General features: G+C 45.3%; 1 protein-coding gene across 1 annotated transcript in view; it reads left to right on the top strand.

Annotated features, from left to right (window-relative positions):
• The first annotated feature begins 705 nt into the window (after nt 1-705).
• PAH (phenylalanine hydroxylase) overlaps nt 706-26,704 on the top strand; it is a 40,536-nt gene continuing 14,537 nt past the window's right edge. The window contains exons 1-4 of the mRNA XM_009288380.1: nt 706-747; nt 4,973-5,080; nt 16,081-16,264; nt 24,779-24,867. Of these exons, the coding sequence (XP_009286655.1) occupies nt 706-747; nt 4,973-5,080; nt 16,081-16,264; nt 24,779-24,867 (423 nt within the window). The remainder of the gene's footprint in view (nt 748-4,972; nt 5,081-16,080; nt 16,265-24,778; nt 24,868-26,704) is intronic.

The following is a 26,704-nucleotide window of genomic DNA, read 5'->3' as shown; positions in this document are numbered from 1 at the left end:
ATCCTGGAGAACATCTGATCTCTGGTCACATGGAGCAAGCCCCTGTCGGAAACCCACCTGAGGCTGAACATGCATGCTGCGGTGGGAATGGACAGGGGGAGGCTGAACTGAAGACCAAGTGTTGACGTGCAAAAATGAAAGCAGCGGCTGATGTTGATCAGGAGAAGGAAGGCTGTTAATTCAAAGCATGCCGCTCATCCATGTTGGGTGCAGATAGAAGCAATATGCTGGAGAGCCGCTACGTGCTGGGGTGGGACTTGAGGCTGAACATGCATGCTGCGGTGGGAATGGACAGGGGGAGGCTGAACTGAAGACCAAGTGTTGACGTGCAAAAATGAAAGCAGCGGCTGATGTTGATCAGGAGAAGGAAGGCTGTTAATTCAAAGCATGCCGCTCATCCATGTTGGGTGCAGATAGAAGCAATATGCTGGAGAGCCGCTACGTGCTGGGGTGGGACTCAGGGGCTGGCCGGCATGGAGCGGCTTTTTCCCGTTGCCTGGGTGGGGGGGGGCGTGTAGGGAGAACGCCCCCTTGGCACGGTGTCCAGGGGAGGGAGCTGGGAAAGGGGAGGAAGGGGATGGCTTTGCTTCACTTGCTCCACTTTAAATACCTTTGCACAGAGCTCTGGCCACTGTAGTAAGCTCAGAAGGCTTCACCTGCAGCGGCAAAGGGGCCTCCCTGCGTGGGCATTGCTGCCTCTGCAACATGGATGCACAGCACTGCAAAATGAATGGCGACCCTTTCCAGGTAAGTGATGGGGTCTGTGTGCCTGCTTTTTGTGGGGGGGCTCTGGCTGCCTCCCTCCTGCCCTCCCATGCTTGCAAATCTTGTTCCCTGCTTTCTGAGAGGCAGTGTGACCCAAGATGAGAGGAAACAACATGCCTGTCTTGATGCTTTGCGGTGCCTGGTTGCCACCGTTCTCTCTTTTGGCAGCTGGCATACTTGTCTGTTGTTAATTGTGCTCACAAAAGTGCAGTGAGAACGAAAATGAACATTGCGACAGTATCCTTGCATATATGGCAAATAGAAGAAGCAGAAAAGACCAGCAGCTAATTAGAGATCTTAAACCTGTGTGATGAAAAGAAAGTTGTCTTCTTCTGTTAAAGGAAAGCAGCTGAAGTTAACGTGCTCTTCTGCTGGAGCTATTTGCTAAATTCTGGGACTCTGACATCCCCTTTTTTTAAGGTTTACTGACTTACTTTGAACCCTTTGTTTTCAAAAATACAGGAAAGTCCTGAAGCCCATGCCTTTCGAGTACAGGCACTATAGTTACTGCAGGGGCAAGCAACATAACTTGAGGCCAGCATGGTTAATCATTAGGACCAAATTCTGCATGTATGTGTCCTATGCAATACTGCTGAAGCCAGAGACGAGCTGTGGAAGATGCAGGGGGGGGAAAAAAAAAAGGGCTTCAGTTTCTACAAGCCGTTTTAAGAGCAGAGCAGCCAAGGAAGCCTGGTTTCCTACTACTTTGTGTATGAGGCTGAACTCTCACAATAATTCTCCAGGATCTCACCTTGCTACTTTTCCAAGTTGTGTAATTGCTTGGTCCCAATGAGATCTGTGGGAGCTGAGCATCTAAATGCCTTAAGAAATCTGACTCGGAAACTAGTTCCATCTTCAGAAGTAATTTAGGAATCTTATTTCCTTTAAAATATTTTTTTTCCTGAATTTTCCCCTACTATTCTGTGTATCTAGTAAGTCTGGAATTTGCGACACAGAGGTGAAATTTTTCTCTCACTGAAACTGCAAGCCAAACTTCCCCTGGTTTTAACAGTGTTGGAATTCACTGTGAAGGGCTTTATCTAACCTGCTCAGAAATGGATTAGAAGGCTGACAGGTCTGTGTTACTCATCTGCAATACTGCCACATGTGTCAGGAAGGCAATATCAATCTCTGTGCGGAGTAGTTAACTAAAAATGCAGGTTTGCATTGCACTCAGGTAAACCCCTCCTTGCATCTACACATCACCTATCTTTGAGATTGTAGTAGGTCCAGGAATGGATGTTCATTTTGTCAACTGGTTCTTATTTTACTTCTTGAAAAAAAAAAGGAGCTGGAAGAAAATTAGAGCTTAATTTATCCCACACTACATTTATAAATCACATATACATGCCATATAGGCAATATTTCAATGACAATGAAACAATTTGTTCAATTCTTAATCATAACCACAGTAGTAACAGAACAGTAGAACTACCCCAAAGTTGCAATTCCTGTCTATATAACAGGCTGAAAAACAAGAAATTAGAATTAGAATTGAGAATGGATAAACTGTGATCAACAGTTAAAATTATGCATAGGTACTACAAAAAGCTCAGCAATAAATGTGCCTGTGTATATGTTGATGTATATTACCTCCAGTGCATATGTTGATGTATATTGTCTCCAGTGTGTATTGATATATATTGCCTCCATATATATTGATAAGAACTGGGTACAGGAAAACAATCATGTTACTCTTCTTTCCCCTTGCAACGAAAGCTGTCATCTCTGTGGACAGACTCGGGCATGAGTTAACGTTTGTACAAAGATCTTCCAGTGAACTGAGTGCATATGCAGATGTGCAAGAAGTTAAGCAAATATCACTCTCTTTGCAGGATTAGTGCCTACTCCCTACTGCAATGTGTCTTACTTTTAAGTACCAACATAAATCAATTTACAAGAGTGGGAAAATGAGTGAGGATAAATTGAAAGTGGCTGATCACAACACATCAAGGCTAATGACCAATGAGAATCTATCTGGGTTGGAAAGGATGTTTTTAAGGCATTTTTGGGTGATCTCATGGTATAAAGAGATCAATTAATATCAGAATTACCTTGCAGAACTTGAACCTTGCATTATATCCCCTGCAGGTGTCCAAACCACAAATTCTTCCTTTGTCACACAGATTCAAGTCAACCTGCCATAGAAGTTGGTCCTCGCAGCATGCCTTGGCAAGAGTATTTTAAATACGTAACTGCACGTAACAGTTCCAGTGCAGACCATGAACACTGAATTCTTGGTCCATTGGGCAGACACTGGTGTAGCACAGTTCTGTCCTTAAGATCAGTTTCAGTTGTGGTGGGGGAAAACAAGGGCAAAGCAATGTATAGACAGTATTTCAGATGATGGCTTTGGTTACACTAACTTTCATAAAATCTCCAGACTACTGACGTTTGGTTTGCCTTTTGACAGACTCCTGTCATTGTTTTCCCTCGTGGTTGCTTCAGGTGTAAATGGGTTTCATTAGCCAGCTGCCACATCACTCCCGAGTGCTTTTCCTCTTGGTCCCCACCATGTAAGAGCTGGGCTGTCTCCCTGGCTGGGTGAGGACCCAGGAGACACAAGAGATACACAAGAGATACTGCGGGAAGTGTCACAGTTGAACACGTGACAATCTTCCCTCTGGTGCATAAAACCAGTATTTCTACTACAGTTCCCCCTAGAGGTTCCCCATAAGGGTGGAAAACATTTGCATAACCTTTGCAACCTCTGGAAATAAAGTCAGATAGAAAAATCTGTTGCCAGTCTCTGGCAATGAATTCTCAAGTTAGCAGCAGGCTCAGAGACAGCCTGAAGAATCAGCAATTATTTACTTTAAAAAAGAAGGCAGTTCCTTATAACACTGCCTCAGAAAATGTAGTCCCACCAAGAGCTTTATGGCTTCAGGGCAGCTGGAGCTGATTATTAATTTGTCTGCTATAAAGACTGTCTTTTCTAAGGACAATATTTGGGAACTGACACTCTTTACACTCTAACTTATATGTTAAATTAAGCAACAGCTACAACGAGGACAGGCTCTGACTGAAAATACAGACCTTCATAAAGAAAAATCGAATGGATACCTTGAGTCAAGTTTTGGCCCAGGACTTGTTAACACCAATATCCGTTTGTGTTGCAGGTATCTGGTGTGATCTTTGAAATACGAACCAGGGGCAATTTGCCCAAGGCCAGTAGATGTTAAAAAAACCCAATAAATAAGACATTAATGTGACTTCCAAAAGTTTGTGATGGTTGTGAATCAAATTTACTCGGACGTCAGAAAAATTAAGCTATTCTGGAAATCTCAGCAGGCACTTACCTGCCGTGTCAGGTACCCAGATAGTTTTGAAAATCTGGCCCCACTCCAGGACTCAGTTTCCTGTTTCTGAAGTGGTGAAATAGCTCTTCGTTACTTAACAGGGGTTTTGTGAAAAGAAACACATGTACTGAGACATACTAAGACATTCTGGTAATGAGAACCATGAAAATAATTAAAATAAACATTCTCCTTGCTTGGGAATACTGGAAATTGCCTTTTGGAATTTGCAGAGCAGAAAATCAGTAAGAGAAAGAGAACAAACATAAATGAAAACACGCCTTGCCCTAACTGAGTCTTTACTCACTGTGGGATTTAGGGAAGATCTAAATGTTTGCTCCAACATTTTTCCTTTTTTTTTGTTGTTTGTTGTTGTTATTTTGTTTTTAAAGCAACTTCCATATCCCTCTTGTGAATACCACCTCTCCTGGAGCTACCTGGCAGGTACAAGCAGAACTGAAGGGAAACATAGATCATGGCCTGCATCTTTGCACAGAGCTCATCTACATTGCTCTGCTTAATCCTGAGTGTTAATGAAAAGAAAGCCTGAGGGAAGGTCTTTGCACTGTAGCTGAAACCAAAGTGCAGTAATGTTTCCAGTCATCCCTGAGCTTGATACGCCTGAGAGGTGAAGCAAGACAGAGATGATATTAGGCTATTTTCATGTCCTTTTTGACTACCTTGCTCCAACATGGGCCCTGGTTTGAGAGAAGGGATTTGTGTCTGTACCATCATAAATCAGAGCAGCCCCAGAGCTGCTCTATTTCTGGCAGCAACAGTGGCCTTGATTCCCACTTAAAGCAACTTTATACCCTCTTTACATTGCTGATGCCATGCAAAAGGGAAATGGAGCAAAGCAAAATTGACTTCTAGGGTGAATGTACGTTTTTGTTTGTTTTCTTTTCTTTCAGGAATCTATGTACATTGAAGAGTCCTCAAATAAAAATGGTGTGATTTCTTTGATTTTCTCTCTGAAAGAAGAAGTTGGGGCACTGGCTAAAGTTCTGCGCACATTTGAGGTAAATATTTTCCTTCAGGAGACCTGACCAGGTCTTTACATTTTTGCACTGCAGCAACATTTGCTCAGGGTATTTGTGGTCATGTTTGTAATTCCATTTCATTGCCATGATGGGGGAAACCAGCATGCATTTCTTTTCTGGGGTTAAAATGACTTGAAGTCCTGGAGCACAAATGGCCTTTTTAAGTTAAAATTTGACTTCAAACTTTTAAATCAAAGCCTCTACTTTTAACTGATATGAGGGTGGAAAAAATGCATTTTCTCGATTTAAGCAGGAGGTATTCCACTGTAACTGCGTGAGTAAGAGGTAGAAGTGAATTGGGCTGTAACCTGAGATTGACGTCTGAGTATGTGTATGTGTATGTGTATGTGTATGTGTATTTATATTTATATTTATATTTATATTTATATTTATATTTATATTTATATTTATATTTATATTTATATTTATATTTATATTTATATTTATATTTATATTTATATTTATATTTATATTTATATTTATATTATTTATATGTATAGAAAGGCAAATATCACCTGAATGTGAGCTGTGTGACTCATAGTGCACATGTTGCATGAAGCATTTCTACTGGGGGCAGCTATTGTCCTCTTAGCCCTTGTTTACCTCAGTAAATCTGATATAAATAAGCCCACCATCTCCCACCGTTGGTACCTCTACAGAGAGGGTAGATGATAACTACAAAACAGCATAAAAATGGCAGTATTTTGCACTTTGTTCACTCCAAAGGAACTCAGCAGCTTGTACTGACTGATTTGGAAAACTTTTGGAGAAACAAGAAGCCATTTACCTTTCAGGACATTGTGTGCCTATTTATTCTTCCAGAAATATTTCCCAGATGTCATGGATGCTGTTTAAAAAGCACGAAATCCTTGCAATTCAGGATGGCTGTGTTGCAACACACACAGCTGTGTTCTCTGTGTTCCCAAGCCAATACACTCTGTTATATTGGTTTTGTGACTCTTTTTTTTAAAGAATATCAACATGTAATAGTTGTGCCTGAAAGCAGCTTCTTCTATAGAACACTGTAAAAAGTTGTGGCCTGCATACTTTCCATTTGTAAACTGAATTGACTAGGGGATGAAAGGTTTGTGTGGTATTAGTACAAATGAAAAATAATTATGAGTTATAGGACATATTTGATTCATTAAGATGAAGGGAAATTCATACTAACAACAGCAGAGCTAGTCTAAATCTGTGAATTGACCATTGCAATACAGTCCTGCAAAATGTCCATATGTTGGCAGCGTGCATGTCTGTAGGTGAACTAAGGAGGCCTGTTGATATTCTCTTGTTAAATGCATTGCTGTCTACCAACCAAATTGCTATCAGCCTTAAAGGAAAATCTGCAGGGGAGTTAGTATAGGAAGGAGGGAAATAGCCACTCCTTGCATATGATTCTTCTTGCCCCAAAGCAGGTACCTAAACCAGACCAGCTGAATCATGGTTTTCCCAAGTGACCCTGACAAAAACTGAAAGATGTCTGCACTGTGGTGGTTTCCCAACCCAATGAGGCCGCTGCTTTCTGTGCAAACTTGCAGTCTCTCCCAGCACCAAGGTTTGACAAGAGACCGGGCATAGGAACTCTTAAGCCAGTTTTGTGTGCTGTTGGCAATGTAGTAGGGCTGGAGGGAAGGAATTTAATGGTACAAGCCTGACCTGCAGCTTCCGCTCCTCAGGGCTGTCATTAACGAATTCATGAGTGCTGGGGTGCGTAAACTAGAGCAGCCCTTGGGCTGTTCTAACTGAACGTAAAGGACCTTGCTCTGTGTACAGCTGTGTAAGACTCATGGACATGCACAGCTGAGACAACCCCCACCCTTTCTCACCCAGGCCATAACCATGGTATCTCAGAGACACAGCCTTTGTTCTCAGTGACATCTGCAGCAGAGATGGGGAAGGTGGTGATATACAGGTGAAGGGTGGGGACAAGGAGGAAGACCTCGAGAGGGTTTTTTCCTCTTGTACCCCTTCCCTGCTTGATAAAATCAACTGTGAGGTGCAGGTTAGCTATAGGAGTTGGTCCAGACCCTCTGTTGGTGGGCTCCTCTGGGCAGGGAGACCCCTCGCCTTGTCACCAGGGTCTCTGTCTCCAGCTCGGTGCTGGCCTAGGGAAACACAGTGGGTTTGTCTCAGAGGGGTGGCACAGGGAGATGTGGGATCAGCTGCTTTGGCTGTCACTGCCTCACACAACCACATGAAGTAGGAAAAAGGAAAACAAAAAAGCCACAAAATATGATCAGACTCTTCCCCGGAGTGGACATGGCGCTGCAGCCGCTGGCCCCCACAGAGGGCCAGACCTTGCATGGCCACTTGTGCGTGCTGATGGCCATGTGTGGTGCGTTCGGAGCCCCTCTGATCCTTGCTGAGGCTGGGGTTTGCCCAGGCTTCTGGGATCTCTCTGGGCACTCGCACATAGGAACGCAGGCAGAGAGCACAGCTCAACCCTCTCCTCCTCCCAGCTCACACTTGGGAGTGATTAAGGGATGGTGCCTCCAGCACTGGCTTTGAGGATTTTGCCTTTTCTCTAGACAATCTATAAAACTACTCTGGGACACGAAGAGGGGAGGAGGAGGATTAAGAGAGCTGTAAATATGAAAGTCTTGAAAATAAATCCTCTCTCAAGACAGGGAAGAAAACGTGGAAGCAAGATCCAGACTGAGACACAGGGAATTGAGGGGATACCTAAAGAAAGGAGAGATCTCATGGTGCCATCAGCAGCCAGGCTGCCTTTCTGTAAAGGAGGTGTCTGTGTGGACCTGGGGAGGTTCATCCTCTCCTTGATTTAAGAGCTGGAGCAAAAATTTCTGTTACTCTGCAAGGGTTGTTCAGTCACTCTTGTGTCCCTGCCGGGGATGCAGGAGCAACTCCTCACTCCCAGGTTCACATCCTGCCCATGTCCTACTTCTGTGCTGGGGTAAAACTTGGCCAGGCATTAGCCCCCACCACAGCTTGATCTCCACGGGGAGCAAGAGCCCAAAAGGAGCTGCGCTGTGCTCCAGCCTGGCCCTGCACCTGGATAACAGGAGGTCCAGGACTGATGGCAAATCAAGCACCACGGCTGCCCCCCAGTCCAGACGTAATCTGTACTCGCTCAGGAGGTAAACCTCCCAGGGAAGGAAGTAGTGTCCAAACACAGCCCAGATGAACTCGGTAAACCCCCATTGTGGGCCAGGATGGACTGAAGGTAGGGGAGCCTCGTATCCAGGTAGGTGAAGGCACAAGGCCAGTGGCTACAGAGAGAGTGCTCACAGGAGAGAATTGCATCCTGTAACTGAGACACCAAGTTTAAGAGAGTTTCAATGTGTTTTGGGGAAAGATTAATGTTTGTCCTACTCAAACATCCCTCGGTGTTGCTCATGCAGTTGACAGTGCTGCATGCTCTCACATTTGTTTTTTTGCTCAAAGACCCAAACTCTTGTTTTCTGTTCAGATCCCAGTTGCATACAAGTATGTCGCTACAGTGACAACTGTTGTTTTTCCTATGTAGCTTGAAGGCTTTTTTTCTGAGGAATCTCCTCTATTAAGGAGCTGAGTACCAGCTCCTTAAGTCTGCTGTCTTTATGTCCAAAATGTACTTGATTATATCCACTTTCTTCTTATGTTTACTCTTGATTTGTATTCTCTCTAATGCATTTCAGTGCTAGGCCAATGCACAATGTCGAAAAAGAGCAAGCAGTCTGTATGGAAGTAGGGCTGGACCCTCAGAAGGGCAGGCACATATTTAAAGAAAGACTGGAAGCATTTCTGTCTTTAAAAGCAAACCTGGACCATGTCTACGGAAGGGTTCAACATCCGCTTTGGGTGGGAGGAGAATCCTTTCTCAGTCTCACACACAAAAATAAGCAGCACTCAGGAAGACCCCCCAAACACCAGACCTCAGCAGGCTTCTAAGCTCTTCTGACCCTTGGCTCTTGTCTCCCCTCTGTTTTGCAAATCCTTGCCTGGCTGCATGAGTCTGCTCCTCCTGGGCTGCTCTGTACCCAGGGTGCCCTATGCCACTGTTGACAGTAGAGTCCCTGCAGTCCCTTCTCCACCGTCCCTGTGGAGAAGCAATGTCTGCAGGGCCAGACTTACCCTCTGACATGTGCTGTAATGTAATAGCAGCTCAGTCATGCCCAGCAATAAGCAGATTGTTAAAACTGAATCCACTTTGCTTCCATACTAGCTGCTCTGTGTGTATATTGGGATGTGGTAAAGATTCGCTTTCTGCTTATCAAACCCAATTATTTTGCACTTGAAAAGCCTATTTGTCCATAATCTTTATCTGTCCTAGTGCGCATACAGCTTCCTTATGGGTTCTGCTTGGGCAACACCTCTGTCCTCATTGCAGTCTTGAGGGTGGCTGTAGAGACAGCATAAACCCACCAGCAGAGTCTTTACACCAACTTCATTTTATTAGGACCCGCTGTACACTAAGGCACTGCTTGGTGCAGCCATATGCTCTTTATTTGTCTCATGCTATTACAGAAGATGATAGCTAGGAAGCCAAAACTCAGATAACTACGTTAGTCTGAAACAGAACATCACACACAAGCAAAATATCATGCTTAAAATCAGGAAGACAGAATAGTTATTGTGGAGTTAAGTTTCTTTTTTGATTCACTGGACAAATCAAAAAGTTACAGCATATAAGTCCAGGTCAGAAAAAGACAGAAATCTTCCAGGTCTCTTATCAAAACTGAAAAAGCAAAGCGGAGCATTTTGGGTTAAATCAAATGTTACACTTGATGGGAATGTTTATTTTTCTCTGTAGTGATAAAAGCCTATTGAAATTGAGATCACTTTTTTAAACAACAAAGTCCATTCTGAAAGAAAAAAAGTGAAAAAAAAAAGTTGTCCCCCCTCAAAGATTGGCATTTCCAAAGTTAAATTAATCATTAAAAAATATCAGAACTAAACATTTCAATATGCAAAAAGGATTGCCCTCAGTTTTAATTGAAATATTTCCACATGAATTTGTGAATGCATTCATCTCCTCCAAAGTTCTTTTCCTGATGGATTTACAAGTAGTAGAAGACATGTCAGCTGTGGTATGTGGCAAACATTGGGTTGGAATATATTACAAGTTTGCTCAACCCATTCTCGGAGAGGAGCCTTCCATCTTCTTTTCACTGACGTGACCTTCCCAAATACAGAGCAGGACTTCAGTACAAGGTCCAGCTGTGAGTGGTGTTATTTACAGTGGGTAGGCCTCTAGCTCAAAAGCAGCCCCATTGATTTGGACTGAGTAGTACTCCTGCTCCCGGAGTAAGTTACTGCTCCATGGGAGGACTGGATGAGAGTAATGGGCTGCACTGAATGAGACCCTGAACTTTCAGAGCCAGCAAAGATGACTGTGCTCTTTTTCTGTTTAGGAGCTTACTGTATTCAACAGAAAGTCCAAAGTGACTGTTATCTCTTTGTCCCTTGGGAAGCTATTGGCTCTGCAGTGTTTTTTGGGTTGTTTCCAAATCAGGAGAAGCAAGCGGTCACTTTGGCCAGGGGGTGTGTTGGAGGTATCTGCAGTGATAGGTGAACAGGCCAGGCATGCCTCTTCCAAGAGACTTGTTTTTTCATCACAGTATGCATATGCACAGCTACAATCATTTTATTGTACCTGAACTCAGTGCTCCAAATCTGTGTCCTCAGTCTGAGCTCTCCTCTTTCCAGGGCTGGGAGAGCAGGGCTCCTTGATCTAGTAAAACAACATGAGTTTTAAGAGAGGAGTGCCCTCTTGCTAGGTGCTTGTGCAGTGCCACATGCTCTCATGTCTGCTTTTTGGTTTGTCCTACTCTTCATGTTTTGTGGCTAGATTGTGCTGAATGCCTCATACCAAACTTCAGGGCTGGAGCAGAAGTGCTGAGTGATGGGCACCAGGGACTGCTCCAGGGCCCGCTGCCCTCTGGAGCTGATTGCTGGCAGGGGTCACCTCTGGGTCCCTTTGCTTCTGGGAGCTTGTCATGCAAGGAATATCCTGGCAGATGTGGGGGAGAAGATGGGGAAGCACTGTCTTCAGCTGAGAAGGCGGCTAAACCAGACGGCTGCCTTTGCCTTCACTTTGGGAAACCATGGCTGAAGGCATCGCTGTAACTTCCAACTCCCCCAGTCTGTGAAAATTAGGCACTGAGTTTCTACTTGTGCTTCTGAAAGTGTCCTCCTTCAGGAAACCCAGAACTAGCCCATGGCAAGGGTTAAAAGGACATGTCACTTTTTTTGGTATCAGGAAACTGCAAGTAAATCCTTGTTTTGGGAGAGTTCACCCAAGTTCTCACTGAATGTTGATTAGCGGCACCGTAGAGCTGTTGATGGTTCTTCATCTGGTAACAATGTGGGGTCTCCTGATGAAGCCAAACTTGCTTAATGACAACAGTCATGAAAACGAGCTGCAGATGGATTTCACAGCTGTACTTAGTTTTAGCAACCATATACAGGAGCACTTAGTAATGCGTAAACAGAAGGACATATGAATGCCATGAGAAGCAGTAGTCCATAACATTCCCAGAAAGGATCCATCCCCACTGAAAGCTTCCCCATGTAGCTGTGAAAACACAACTTTTCTTTTCCAATGATCAGGCCATTAAACTCTCTGAGCGTGAGATCAAATTCTCTTGGCAGTGACCTCTGCAAGACTGCTGACGTAGTGTAACACCAGGCCAGTTTGACCCCGCCAGTGTGGGGCAGCTGCAGGGTGGGAGACACTCGGTCGGGATGGGATAGCTGGAATAAACTGGGGAAGGGGCTGGAGCTGCTTCATGGTCTCTGAGAGGGAGCCAAGGCTGAGGTCCAGCACTGCTGGGTAAGGCAGGCAGGGAGACGGGTAATCTCCCCCTGCATCCACCGTTGCCTCTGTTGTAAATTGATATCTGTATCACTAACCCCTGTCATTCAGAAATCATGACTTACACAAAATGGACTTAGTTCTAACTTGATTTTTGAGCTCTGAGAACATGTCTTGAGACTTCTTTCTCTAATGGGGAGTGATAGAGATACAGTTAACTTGGATATTCAAATAATGAAAGCTGAGATCTTTCACCACCAGGAGTGGAGGTATTAAGAAAAAAAGCAAGAAATTTGGAGTGACTTCTGCTAACTTCAAGGGATCTGGCAATACTGTACCCCTGTGATCTCCATTAGGTGCTACACCTAATGCTACCCTCAGTCCTCAAGGCAAAATCTGTTCTGAATTGTTAATAGTCGCTAAAAAGTATGTTAGAAATGGCCTAGTACATTGTTTTGAAATAATGCAAGGTGAACAGCTGCCCCTCCTCTACCAACAGAGAAGCACTCCAGCAGGTACGTGGTTGTATGATAGGATGTGTCCATGTAGGAGAGACTCAACCTCTATGCTGGTCATAAACCTGAGGAGAAGTAGGGAAACACCAACCTGCTGCAAGTTCTTTGCAGTTGCGATGGATGATGGGGTGAATTCAGCAGAGGCACATTTAATCTCAAGTCATGGGCTCATCTGATTCCTACCAACTCTAAAATAGGAAAGGCAGAAGAGACCAGTGTTAATAGTTCAGGTGTGAATACAGCCTCAAATGTGTGACAGCCCAGATCTTCCAAAAACAGTTAGGTTAGGAGTTAGGTTCCATCAACAAAAAATAGCTGAGAAATCATGAAGTCCCATAAAATAAATACAGAATTTTTATTAGCTGCCTTTTGAGGGCATACATTGTCAACATTTCAAGCTCTATTAACAAACACAGAGAGATTGAAAACTGCTCAAAATAAACAACTAAACCAAAAAATGCCCCTATTCTCCTTTCTCAGGTAACCATTTGTCTCCAGAAGTTGGAGGTTTAAATGAAGCATCAACTACTGTGAGAAACCTGATGCAATTGCAAGATTTGGCAATACTGAGGATACAAAAAAGTTTTGAACAGTGTGAAACTATGAAGATTAAACACTAGATGGAGTAGTTGGACTAGAATGAAATTGAGATTTGTAAAGCAACTCTAGTAACAGAGCCACTGTAAATATTTTGAAATCAGGGGCTTAGTAGCAAGGCACAGCATATGAGAGCATGTTTCTCCAGGAGCACCAGTTCAGGGAGTTAGACTTATGCTGCTGAATTCTTGCTTTGAAAACAGTCACCAGAAGAGTTTTCCCTTCAGCTTCTCTGCTGTGAGGTCCTGAAGCCTCCGCACAAAGAGGTAATGGGTTGGCTCTGCACATTGCTGAGCTGCAGGCACCCCTCAAATAAACAGCAAACCAGCTTCACATTCTGCGGGAAGCTGTTCTGCTTATCTCAGGTGTAAGAAAGGAGGTGACTCTTTCCATGAGCTCCTTCCTCTCTGTCTTCTTTTTTTTTTTTTCCTTTTTCCCACTCTTTTAGGTTTTGGCGATACTTTGGGAGGCATTGATGCTCCTGCTGACTTAAGCATGCCTTGTGCCCACCCTGCAGCTTGTCTCTTCATTCCCAACCCCTGCATCATTCCCGCCATTTTGTGGGCACCACTGTTTGTGCAGCTGCTCACTGAGCCAGGTTGGAGAGCTGGTACAACAGAAAAGTCACCTGGCCAAAAAAAAAAGGATATAGTTGAGGTAGCCATGTGATCTCTCGAACACCTCTGCTATCTCCAGGGGAGGGATGCTGAGGCAGGGATGAACATTTTTGGGTGGGGGAGGGAAGTGGGGGATAACAGCCACCGAAGAGAGGTCCATGTTATCACAGCCTCTGCAAGATGTAGAAAGCCCAGTCAGGGCCCAGGACCCCATTCCCCGTGAATCTACACAGAGACAGAATATAACACCCCGACACATCAGTGCAAGGTGAAAGTAAAGCAGCACCACAGTGTGCCTGAGCAGAGCCTTTGACAGGGGGAGGATTTACACCTGCTCTCCACCTATGCAGAACAGCCAAACGGCCCAGGGCTCCGAATGCCAGCCCCACATTGCCACACCGCTCTCCATGGTGCAGCCGCGGCAAAAAGGCTGGCAGCCCCCTGCGCCTGCTCTCTGTCAAAAGCTTTGAGCCCCGAGTCATCTGAACTTCCAGCTCTGGGCTGCCCCACCTCCCAGCACCTCACCAAGTACAGGGTACAATGTGCGGTCTGTTTGTGAAACGGGGCTTTGGAGGCCTAAAACAAATTGTCCTCAGGGCCCAGGACAGTGGCGGCCATTCTCTCCCCCAGACGGCCCCGCGAGGACAGCATCTCTCAAGAGCAGCAGTTGGCAAATGCGCTTTTGACCTTTTCAACTTATTGTATTGGTATCTAGCCAAACAATTTAAGTTCATCTGTAGCGTGTGACACTCGGGAAACAGAGGAATGACATGCATGTTTTTTCCTACAAAGTAATAAACTGCCTTTTGTGGTGGAGTGAATGAGGCCTTTGCCACTGATGGCCAGATGTCCCCTTGTGCTGTGCAAGCACTGAGAGGAGCAAAGAAAACCTTAAAGGGCTTGAGAAGCTCAAACTAGAGGGAGGTACAGGAAAAAAGCTTCCCTTTTTCATCCCTGTAGATCACAAGTAGATCCTCACAGCGTTTCTTCATGGATGAAATCCTGACCCTACTGCAGCAGAGGGTTTGACACTGACACCAGCGGGGCCATCATTTCACCCCATGTAGTTTGGGGTCTTCTTATGCCTTAAAGCAGCAAACCAGCAGCTTCTCCAGGGCTGCTGAGCGCCGTGTGTCAGCTCCTCTGACTCTTCTGTGGTTGTTCTTCAGGCTCAAATTTCCTCCAGGGGTTGGTCTATTTCTCACAGGGGACAGAAGCCCAGACCTGGCCTTGGTGTGCCGTGGCTGCAGCTCCAGTGCGAGCCTGACGGGAAGGTCAGGTGGTAAAGTCAGCACCAATTGAAATCTGTTTAAAAGGTTTTTCTAAAAAAAAAAAAAAAGTAAGTAATACTTTCATATTCAAATTACAGTGCTCAGGAAAACATTTGAGTTCAGCTGAACTGAGGTAGATTTTCCTGGACTTGTGCTTAAGTGACTGGAAAAATAGGATTTTTAGCTACTTGTTGCTTTACACGTTGACATGATGGCATGCTTGAGGTCAGGTACCCACTGGCCATAGTCATCAAGACTATAGTTGCAAATGATCCCTTTCTTCAAAGCTAGGAGGCACTGCTGCTGGTCAGTGAAGATATTTGATGAGATAGAATTTTAATTTCTGTGCTAAAGAAAAGACTTATTTGCGGTGAGAGTGATCAGACTCTGCAGCAGGTTGCCCGGAGAGGTTGTGGAGTCTGCATCTGTGGACATACTCAAAATGCGACTGGACACAGTCCTGAGCAATCTGCTCTAGCGGACCCTGCTTGAGCAGGACTGAGTTGGACTAGATGATATCCAGAGGCCCCATCCAACCTCAGTGACTCCGCAGTTCTGTGATTTTGTGATTCCGTGATTTAAAACACCCATGTTTTTATTTGCACAAACCTGGGCTACCTTTTTGGTGCAGATACATGTTTCCCATTGGATCTCTGCCCAACACCTGCTCACAGCCCTGGAAACTGTGCAGGTGGCTTTGCAGGTGACTGTGCAGTGGCTTGGCAGAAGCTTATCTCACAGGGTGCTCAACTGCTTGCTTTTCCAACCTCCTTTCAAGATGCTCATAAATACAGCATTCACTTTCTCATGAGAGGGTTCTCTACAGGTAGAATGCCTACTTCCCGTGCTGATCCTGGGGAAATGTTCTTGTCCACCCAGACAAGCTCCCATTATGTACTTGCGGTACTGGAGTCGCTATTTACAATACAAAGCCTGTTTACAACTTGCATCCTGCTTCTACCTTTTTCAAAGATTTATGTAGTGCATAGTCTTTATGTTGGTGCTCTGCACAAGGGTGAACCCCACATCCTTCTCATTCTTCCTTTTTGTCTCTCTCCTTGTTGTGAAAGTCCTCAGTCCAGTGGCCACCAGAGGCAAGTCTCTACTTCTGAGTTATTTGGATTGTATAGTATGGGTTGTTGACTAACACGTGAATTTTAGCTAGTCTTTGTCATATTTGTTCCCCCAAACCCTGTGTGACTAAAATCTCTCTTTCTCATAGGAAAAAGGTATAAACCTGACCCACATTGAGTCTCGACCTTCCCGTCTCAACAAAGATGAGTACGAATTCTTCATTAACTTGGAAGGCAAGAATGTCCCAGCGCTGGACAAGATCATCAAGTCCTTGAGAAATGATATCGGAGCAACAGTCCACGAGCTTTCACGAACAAAGAAGAAGGACACTGGTAAGCATACACTGACAAGGATAATATTGACATGGAATTGACAATGTCATATACTTAAATGACTTCTTTTTCCTGTAGCAAAGGAGTTCCTCTTGGATCTGTATGGCTGCATTTCCCTCCCTCTGCCTATTTTGCTGATATTGTAAGCTTTTTCATACAAAGATTTTCTCTCAGTGTAAACTGCCATGCTCCATCTTTTGCCGTGCTTCTGACTGGGTGTCCTGGGAACTGGTGTTATGCCCTAGGCAATGGTGCAGGAAGTTGTAGGTACATCTATTTTCTGCTCCCAGTCTCTGCCCTGTTTTAAAACAGGCAGCATTTATACACACAGCTTTTGGTAAGTCATGCAGGGTGGCAACTTTTGCTCTTGACACACACCTGTAACATGAAGGAATAACACGGGTGCAGGTGGGACCCAAACTGCCATGTTTAACGCAGATACGTTAGCTTATCAAGCCCAATGGCATATCTCCTGAATCCCTGACTACCATCCCATAGCTTTTGGATGACTGAGCACTGAAAGCCACTGCAGAGCCTGTACACTTTTAGCCTTTTCCTATGTTCTCTGCCCACATGAGAACTTAGAATACGAGAGACAACAAGGATCTCCATATGGGATGCACTACATCTGTCTAGTTACTGTCTGCCCTGAGTCAAAAACCCCACATAAACTCAATCACAATTTAAAAGGGCAAACAGTTCCAGCAAAATCTGCAGGTGCACGTATGGACTTGGCTTGCAGATGGTAGATCAATTCCCCTGAGAAATCCAGGCCTTGATCTGCCTCCTTTTCCCTCCCACCCCATCCCCATAATAAATCGGTGCCTGTTCAGTACCCAGCGGAGTCAACCCTCTACAGTGCCATTTTATGGAAAAATGTCACCTATTGAAGACTGCCTTTTGCCTTCCTAAGGAAGGATGGCTCCCTGGAGTCCCAAGGGAGGTCACCAAGAGTGTGTCCTGGAGACATCTACAATACCTGTGCATTGTGTGTCCCAGCTGGGGGACTGCCCTATCTTGAACACTTCTCCCAGAGGGCACTCAGGTGAAAAGAAGCTGTTTTTTAACTTTTAAGTGACACACAGACCCTGTGAACCCAGTCAGACTTTGCTGTCTTGTACAGTGAGTCCATTCAGAGTCAGTCCATACAGAGCCAGCACTGACAGATGAGTACGTTACAATTATGATAGGGCATCTTAAAAATAGATGTAAAATTTTAAATCAGAAGACGGGAGCAAAAGTCCTGTAAGGGGTTATGTGGTCTGTCCCCTGGCAAAAGGCAGGACTAGCTAAACCACCGTCTGTCCTGAGCGGTGGAGATTTCCTGGGCTCCATGGCTCTGCGCTGCGGGGCTGCCCTGCTCTGACCCAGCCTCACTTGCTGCACCAAGAGCTGATGACTTCTCCTCCTGCCTGCCTTTGACACTGGGAACAGAAGATACTCTTCCTCTTTAGACCAGCCTTTTTGGTGTCTGGTGATGTATCCTGCCCAACCTCAGCCTTCTCTTCTCAGGGCACCTGGTTTCTGGGCTTGTGGCCAGTCTTGTTGCTCTTTTCTGGAGTGTCTCCAGTAGATTAGATAAAACCTAGGTGTAACTATGGGCTATAAGGATTCTATTGCTCTGGTGAGCAATTACTTAACTATTTATTAAACCAGTTGTTTCTCATTTGCTGACTCTTTATAAACTGTTTATTCAATGGTTCCTTCACACAAAGTCCAGCTGCCTTCCAGATTCTCCTTATTCAGGTAGGAACTGCTGGTAAAGGGCAGCATAACAAAACAAAAAGTGACAGTGAAGTACTGTTGCAGTGCCTTCCCCCTTGCCAAATATCTCTGGGACCTGACAGATCAACCTTGGCACAAACCTTGTGGTGTGGCGGACGTGCCAAGAGCCTGGCATGATGCAGTGGCATCATCATGGGGCAGGAGGAGGAATTGCCCTCCTGTGCTCCTAGGCTGGTATGCCCTTTTGAACACTTGGATTTGCTTTCTGAATTTGGTCTCGTGGACCCTGGCTGCTGGCTGCTTCAGCACCATCCTTGCGGGACTCTTGCACCTCTGGGCTGAGGTGAAAGGAGGGCAGGAAAAGTCCCCCGGGGTGACCATTACCTCTGCTCCCTGCTGTCCCTCACACAGGTACGTGAGTCTAACACCATCCATCCGCCTCTCCACTTTTTGGGCTTGTGGATGCCCCTCACTCCTGCTATTGAAAATGGGGAGGCTCTGCCACCCAGTTTGGTGGGAGCAGGAATAACTCTCTGCTCCTGGAAGAAATCCCAGGCAGGTTAGTCGTAATTCTGCCTTCAGAGGGAAATAAGGGAAGATTTTGTGAGTTGTCCGTGCTCCTAATTCTCAGAGATTTTTGCTGGAGTTGAGGCTGCTCGGTACAGTGATGGCTGCCCAGCATCCAGTCTGAGACATACGTAAATGCCTCTTCAGATAACAGATGTGATTTTAATAGGATTTCAGACTTTAAATGCTTTAGGTCTGGATCTGCCTCTTCCTTCCTAGGAACAACATGAAAGGACATTAATACCTTCTTGAGATCAGTGCTAGTAATCCTTTTACCGTTTCCTTTGTGTCCTACCCATGACATTACATTTGAAGATGAAAAAGAAGGCGGCAGATACTCTTTGGAGTCAGTTCTCTCCATTCATGAGATGGAGGGACAAAAGGCTGACTAGGTGATTTATGATCATGTCAAATCAAAGATGTTCTCTTTTGGGGGCTTTTTTAGTTGCAGAAGAAAGCTACAGGGCCTAGCAGGGCTTGCCATTACTTTTGTTTTTCTAACTATTATTAAGAAGTTAGTAATAAACTTTATTAAAGAATAAACTTTATTAAAGAATAAAGTTGTGTATAAGCATAGGCCAGAGTCGGATAGAGATACGGCTCTAAATATCAGCCAGGAAAGGCTTGTGAGTGAAATTCTGACCTCATAGATGTCAAAACTCCTGTGGTCAGCTGTAGGATTAGGATTTCACTGCATGTTACTGTGTTGATCAAAGGATTTTTTGAGCTAGATTATCCTGTCAGTGCTGCAGAAAGGGACTTGATCCCCTTCTGTCTGAGAGGATAACTTGTGTTTGTTTGTTAGTTTCAGTAATTCAGAAATAGTATAAAGTGGGAGCAATTTATTGCCAAGGAAAGAGAGGAAGATTGATATTTCTTTTTGCCCTTTCCCTTTTTCTTCTTTTTTTTGTTTTCAATTTCAACTTCTCTCATGAGTAATAAGGGTCCAGTCAAACTGAAATCCCCAAAGAGCCATATTTTGAAAGGTCAAACAATCCCTGCTTAGGGTACGAACTGTGGGTGGCAAATTCTGGGCTGAGGCAGCTACAAGGGCAGAGCCATGGCAAATCTGGTCGTAATCCACAGATGTGATTTTGTGATATTTTATTCCTAAAACACAGAAAAACAGCAATATGCCTCCAGGGAGCAAAATCTCAAGAATATGGTTATGGAGACATTGTCACGCTCTTCTCAGTTGGCAGGTAAAGGCTGGGAAGGTTTTCTCCTGAAGGCAGTCCAAGCTTCCATGGGACTGATTCTTTCATCGCTGCCTGAAGATGCTCTCAGCCCTTCTTTGCTAAGGCTTCGCTTTGTTTATGTTCATGATTTGAGCAAAAAATCCCTATTTTACTCAGTTTCCTGTAGGAAGCACACAGTGCCGTTCTTGGGACAGTGCTCTGTGGACAGTCAGAAAAAATTTCTTGCATTGCCCCTTCTGTATAGTTCAACATTAAACACGTGTGTATATGCTTTATTGGGCAAGGTATAAATGAACAGCGCTTTTTTTTTGTCTGAGCACTCTAACTGTTTTTAGGGTCTTTCCTCTCTTAAACGCAAAATGTAATTTTGGTTTCCCATGCACACACCAAAATAGTTACAAATACCAGGTTTGGACCAGCAGTGTAATTTTAGCTGAGAGCAGGCCAGCAAAATGCTCTAAATCCAAAGGTAGTTTTAGAGTTTCAGATGAGATGGGCTAGCAGTCACTGGGCCAAAAGCCCTTTGTAGAGATGGAAAGATTTGTTGTGAAAACACAGTGCATCTCTTCATGGCTCTTTTTGGAAACAAGCTGGGTATCTGCAGACCACTCGGAGCCCATGAATAAAAAGAATTAAATATTATTCTGTTGCAGCATTAGGGAAATGCAGACAATTTATTGCATTTCTGAGACAGGCTGGAGGCTGAAGTTCTGTAGGGGCCTTGTTTGCTAAACCCTGAGGCTGGCCAAAGCATTTGGGACCGTTTAAAAAAGGGCTAAACCTGGGCCTCGAACTGCTATAAATTGCATAGACCTGTCTTTGACCCTCCTCATAATGGTCCAAATGGAGGAGTTCTGCAGAAGTCCTCACTGCCCCTGGTTTGCTGCCCCTCATATAAATGGCTTATTAGCATTCTGCTAAGCATTTGACCCCATGGTAATTTGGTCACCACTTGGGTGTCCAGCATGATCCCATAAATGCTGTTGTTTCACTTACAGACAAATCAATATTTATTACTGATCAGCCCACGTTTGCTCCTCAAACCTTCACAGAGGCCCAGTGTTGCAACAGCTTGCCCTGGCAATTTGTTAATAGCCGTGCAGACAGACAGCGAGTCTGGCGAACGGGGCTGGAGGAGGATGTCACAAACAAAATATGGGATAGATTCAGCCAGGGGGTAATTTGATTTTATCTTTTAAATAGTTGCTGGGAGGGCTTGGGACAGCCTCCTGGCACACCACAGCTAGGCAGAAGAGCCAGTAGCCCTTTTGCACCCTGGTCCCTGATGCAAGGGCTGTAATTGGTGCAGTGCCTGCCCTGGGGCTGTGCTCAGCACCTTTGACTCTTGTTTCCACGAGAGCTGAGAAGGCTCAGGACTTCCCAGGACCTGACTTAACATCAGCTATGCTGGTGCAAATAGCACTAAGCATCCTCAGGATTTCCCTTTCACAACCTGCCCCTTTCATCCAGCCCTGCGAGCTCAGAGCTGCTCTCTCTTAGCTACCGCTGGTGTCTGGGGGGACCTGGGTGGAGGGCAGAGACCTGCTGAAAATAGGTCAGGTACCTATAGGGGCTGCATGCCTATAAGATAAGGTGCTGCTCCTGTGTAGGGGAAAAACAAGCCACACATCTCCATGCCTGGGACTGACACTGCATCAGCCCGGGGGTCAGTCTGTCCCAGAGTTTATCATGAGCTCTGCAAAAAGTAGGGGATCTTGAGAATAAAATGTGTTTAATGAAAGTAAGTCACTATTTGGTATCCATTTTATCCCTTCTTGGAGTTGCAATGATTCAAACCCTGCCCGCCTAGACCTTTCTGATTCAGGGCAGCAAAACCTTACAGACATCGCTGCTGAAATCCACTGCAGACTTCAGCCCCCACCAGTCTGTCTGCACAGCCCGGACCTTTCAGGTCATGGTGAGTCCCTGAGAATAGCGGTTATTCACTCTAACACTGACAAATTCTTTGCTGTGGGGCTGCCGGACAGCTTTTTTTCCAGTGCCTAATCCCAAAACGTTTATTAGTGTGCCTCACCTCAGCCTGATAGTGGGGAGTCTGAAACACAAAATAGTGGAGCGATTCCCCCACCATCACACAAAGCTCAGTGGCAGAGCTAGGAGATAAACCTGGTGCCCGGCTGCCCACATAGAGAATAGGGGAGGGATGGCTGGGTGTGCTCACCCTTCACACGGTGTGAGTAGTGACTCCTCTCTAGGACTCAAACACACCTTTTTCTACTCACCTTCTCTGACCGGTTTAACTCAAGGGGCTGGAGGCGCAGGAAGGTTGCTAACAGCAAGGTGAGAGAGTGTTTCTGGAGAAACTAGAGAGCTAGCAGTACACCCAGCAAATAAAGTCATTTTGGGAAGATCTTCCTGGGACTGCTGCTGCCATCTAGTGACTTGTTCAGGTCTGTTTTTTAGGGCAAAGCAGAAGGGTGTGCAGCTCGGAAAGCAGGGGACCAAAACCCACTTCTGCTGGGCAGGAGAAGGGGAGGCACAGCCGGGAGCACCGTGGAGCCGCTGGGCCGGGTCTCTGCAGCCCGGGGAGCCCGGGCAGCCTGGGACGTCCTCCGGCTGGCAGCCACCAGCTGCCTGCTTTCCCTGGCCTGCCTGAAACAAATCTGAGGGCTCCCAGCGGGAGCGTTGGATGGAGCCAGGCTGGTCGTGGGACAGCAGGTCAGGGGGAGCGAGCACTCTGCATGGGGCTGAGCCGCGGTCACCCAAAGTGTGCCCTGTAAATCTGCTGTTGTTGCACTGGCCCCTCTGCGCAGGTGCCTCGCAGAAACCCAGTCCCACAAGTGCCCTCCATGTTGTTAGGCTCAGCAGAAAGCAAGGCTGAATAGTCCTGGAAACAGAGTGATCCCCTTATCCCCTCGGTGGTCCATCCAGGTCTGGGATGAACCCCATCAGCGAGGCACTGCAGGGAGCTCATGCAGCAGCTGCCGGCTGGGGATCAGGTTCACTTGGCATAAAACCCAAAATCAAATGGGGAGGTATGGCTGAGTGGCAGTGCTCCCAGCTGAGCAGAGAGCCACACAGGGGAATGAGCTGTTTTACAAGCACTGACTGAGCAAGGGACACCCATTCGTGCAAGAAAGTCACTAAATGAACTGCAACATTTTATTGATAGAGAGACTGGTCAGAGGCCCTGGGCTTGGACCAGCAGACTTTTGGGTGATACTAGCCTTGGAGTCCATGGAGCTGACTTGTACTCAGTGTGGGGAGCATATAGGACATGATTGCAGGGCCTGAGCATGGGGTACATCCTTAGATGGAGGTCTTGTGCACTTTCCTCAGAAAAAACATGGTAGAACTGGAAGTGGTGCAGAGAGAAGTGATGTGAGTGCTCGAAGATAGCCCATGGTTTCTGTGCCTGAAATACACAGGCAAAGTCTCAGCCAGGATGACAGATGGTAGATGGAGGATCTGACAGGGAGCTATAAAATCCTAGGTGGTCTGGAGAAGGTGAATAATGACAAATGATGTTTGTATGCAGGAACTAATTAACATCAAATGAAATAATCAAGTTTAAAACAAAAGTGAGTAATTTTTCATATCACATGTAAAGAAATGATAGAGCTCAGTGCTGAAGAATTTCCTGGAGACAGATGTGTACATGGGTTCAAAGAGCAATTAGTTGTATTTGTGAGAAGTTCATCACAGGCTTTTAAATTCAGGCATGGCTGTAGCCTCTGACTCAGGCAGAAGGGAAGGGAAAAAGAAAAGAGGCAGGCAGCTAGGGTCAAAGGGCCAAAAATGTAAGAATGGGGCAACAGAAGAGAAAGCCAAACAAGCCGAACCCAGCAGCACTGGCAGCTCCCAGGATGTGCCCAGCTGCCAGTGGTACCTAGTGGTGGTACCTACAGATGTGCTTCCCGAAATGATGACAGGACAAGGGAGAGGAATGGGCCCACAATCCCTGCAATCCCTCCATTGAGCTTCCCTGTCTCAATGTTTCAGAGGGCTGGGATGGCCAGGCCCAGTGGTGGCTGACAAGGAGGTCCCTTGCTTGGTATGCAGCCAGATCCTTCTGGAGGTGATGGAAGAGGGGGCTGCAGCCTGGTACAGCCTTTGCACGTGTGTGCCAGACCTCTTGCTGGCGAGGGGACACGTGGCAGGGGACTGCCTGGATCACTGGGTGAATACACTCGTGGCACCAGGAAGTAGGTCTGACCTGGGGTGACTGCTCCATGTACCTCATGAGCTGCAGGGAGCCTCTCCTCGTAGTGCAATTGCCATGAAGACCCTTGCCTTCTGCTTTCCCCTGTCTGAACACATTGCACCTGGAAAGCCCTGTGATTCTTCCTTGCCCTCCACCTTATGTCCTTCTGTAAAGGGAGGGCCACATGGGCATTACATGCTGTGTAGCCAGTGTGGTCCCATTTCATACCCTGGCTGCGCCACAGGCAGTGTGTATAGTATGTGAGTTACAAGGCAATAGAGAACAAGGCCCAGAATGTTAATTAGATGAATGCATTATTGTATAATGACTGCAGTAATGCAATGCTAGTCTGAGGTATTAGGGTGCCATTTATCATTTTATTTCAGCATCCTAGCTTAAGTGAGGCCACCAGGTAGGTCTTATAAAGAGATTTTCAGAGGGTCAAATCCTTCAGAGGGTATCCTTCTTGCTGTGGGGTTTCTTGCTGTTCCTTTGAAATGGCTGGTTCTAGCTCCTGTGATAGTAAGGATACTCTGGAAAAATTCCTACATTTTGGTAAGCCAAGAAACAGAATAATAAACAGAAAATCATAAACATTACAAGCCAGCTCTGCGCCAAGGGCTAGACATTCCTGATGCTCTGTATTCTTCCAACAGTGTAAAACAGCCACAAATTCAAGACAACTTGCAGGGTTTGCTCTTGCCTCCTACTACAGGGAAAGACCATTGCTGCCCAAAGAATTTAGCCCCTTGCGTATGTTTCTTTATATTTATGATGAAAAGATGGAAAGACCAAAAGAAGGCCCCAAACCAAGTAACAAAGGATCATAGCAGTCTCTATTTCTTTTCTGTTTTGCAGTGCCATGGTTCCCAAGAAGTATCCAGGAGCTGGACAGGTTTGCCAATCAGATCCTAAGCTATGGAGCAGAATTGGATGCCGACCATCCTGTAAGAAAAAGAGCTTTATTTTTTTAACATGTTTCTAGTTATTGGGACAGGTGTTTCTCTCATTTACATTTGCTCTGCCTTAAGACAAATCTAGTAGACTAAGTCTCACATGGTTTAGGACAAGAAAGGTACGACATTTCTAGTGTTAGAATCAGCCCAATCCCTAGTATGAAATAAATCAGACCAAAGGTCGCTTTAATTTGAGCAAATACCAGGAGACCTTAAAAGTCATAGAGGTCATCAGAGCACAGAGCCACCACAGGGACACCTCTGGTTTTCCCAGGTGGCTCTCATATGGTGACTTCAGACTCATTTTGTGAATCACTAGCAACAAAAACTTCAGAAGCAGCATGTCATAGCCCAGAGATAAGAAGACTGGTTTTTTTCATCCTTGATCAGATACACGCAATTGAGCTTAGTACCTTGTTATGTGGTTGTTAAATCTGACATGATTCTTGTATGGTGAGACAGAACAAAAGAAAAGTCACTGTTTCAAAAAGTTTGTCGTTTAAACGGTAGAGTCAGAAAGTTTTGTTCATTGGCTTAGCTGATAAAAAAAATTGTATTCAGCGGTTTTTCACCTCTTCCAGATACAAGAATGCTTTCTGCTTCTATTCTTTCCAAGCTTTGTTCATTGGCTTAGCTGATAAAAAAAATTGTATTCAGCGGTTTTTCACCTCTTCCAGATACAAGAATGCTTTCTGCTTCTATTCCCTTTCCAAGCAAACAACTTATTTGTCAAAACACACTGAGTTCCATGCAGTGCAACAGAAATTGCTGCTATTAGTTTAATTGAGATAGGGTGATTATAAATAAATTACACGCAGCGCAACAAAAATTGCTGCTATTAGTTTAATTGAGATGGGGTGATTAGTCATTCACTACCTATTGCTTAATTCGAGATGTGTTATGTATCATGTACAATGATTCATGATGTTCAGTGTGGTCATATGAAAGGCAGAATGAAAGGAGATACTGAGTCAATGGCCCCCTTGTGTGTCATGCGGGAATAGACCAAGACTGCATTTGAAAAAGGAAACCAAAAAAAAAAAGATATTAAAAGGAATGAAGCATCTCTGCTCCATTTCCTAGAATTAGTTAGTGAGCAGTTTATGCCTTAAAAAGAAAACCCAGCTGCTGGGATAAATAGGTGTGACAGTACATAGAGTGCAGAAAAAGAGAAATTAAAGGAGCCTGTGTTTTTAGTAGTTAAGTGATATGGGATTTAATCACAAATACCTCTATGCCAGGTGGTTAATCTTGGACAGTGCATTTTTTAGGCCATTGGCTGCTTCTTTTTTACTCACACTCTTAGATCTGCACTCCACTTCAGCTCTCTCCTGTACTTGGTTGTGTTTCGTGGCCCCTCAGTCCAGCTGTGCCATGCACCACTAAGAGATGCATTCATGAACTGACACAGTGCCCAGTGAGTTGTTGCTATTTGCCCTGCAGAACTATGTCCTAGCTTGGACGGACATTTCTCCACTTTAGGTGGTGAAGACACTCCTAGCCCTGAGGAACTTTTAGTCTAAATAGCAGGCACGCTGGGATAGGAGAATGGTTATCCTAGATGAAGATTTAGAGATTATAGCTACAGATGTCATCTATCTGGACCTCTGTAAGGCCTTGGACACGGTCCCCCCCAACATCCTTCTCCCTAAACTGGGGAGGTATAGATTTGATGGGTGGACTGTCTGCTGGGTGAGGAATTGGTTAGATGGTCGCATCCAGAGGGTAGTGGTCAACGGCTCAATGTCCAGATGGAGATTGGTGATGGGTGGTGTCCCACAGGGGTCCGTATTGGGACCAGTACTGTTTAATATCTTCATCAATGACA

The sequence above is a fragment of the Aptenodytes forsteri genome, unplaced genomic scaffold (assembly GCF_000699145.1).
Source record: "Aptenodytes forsteri isolate BGI_AS27 unplaced genomic scaffold, ASM69914v1 Scaffold56, whole genome shotgun sequence".
Classification (NCBI taxonomy): Eukaryota; Metazoa; Chordata; class Aves; order Sphenisciformes; family Spheniscidae; genus Aptenodytes; species Aptenodytes forsteri.
Note: the sequence above shows the minus strand (reverse complement) of the source record. Positions and strands in the feature narration are given on the sequence as shown.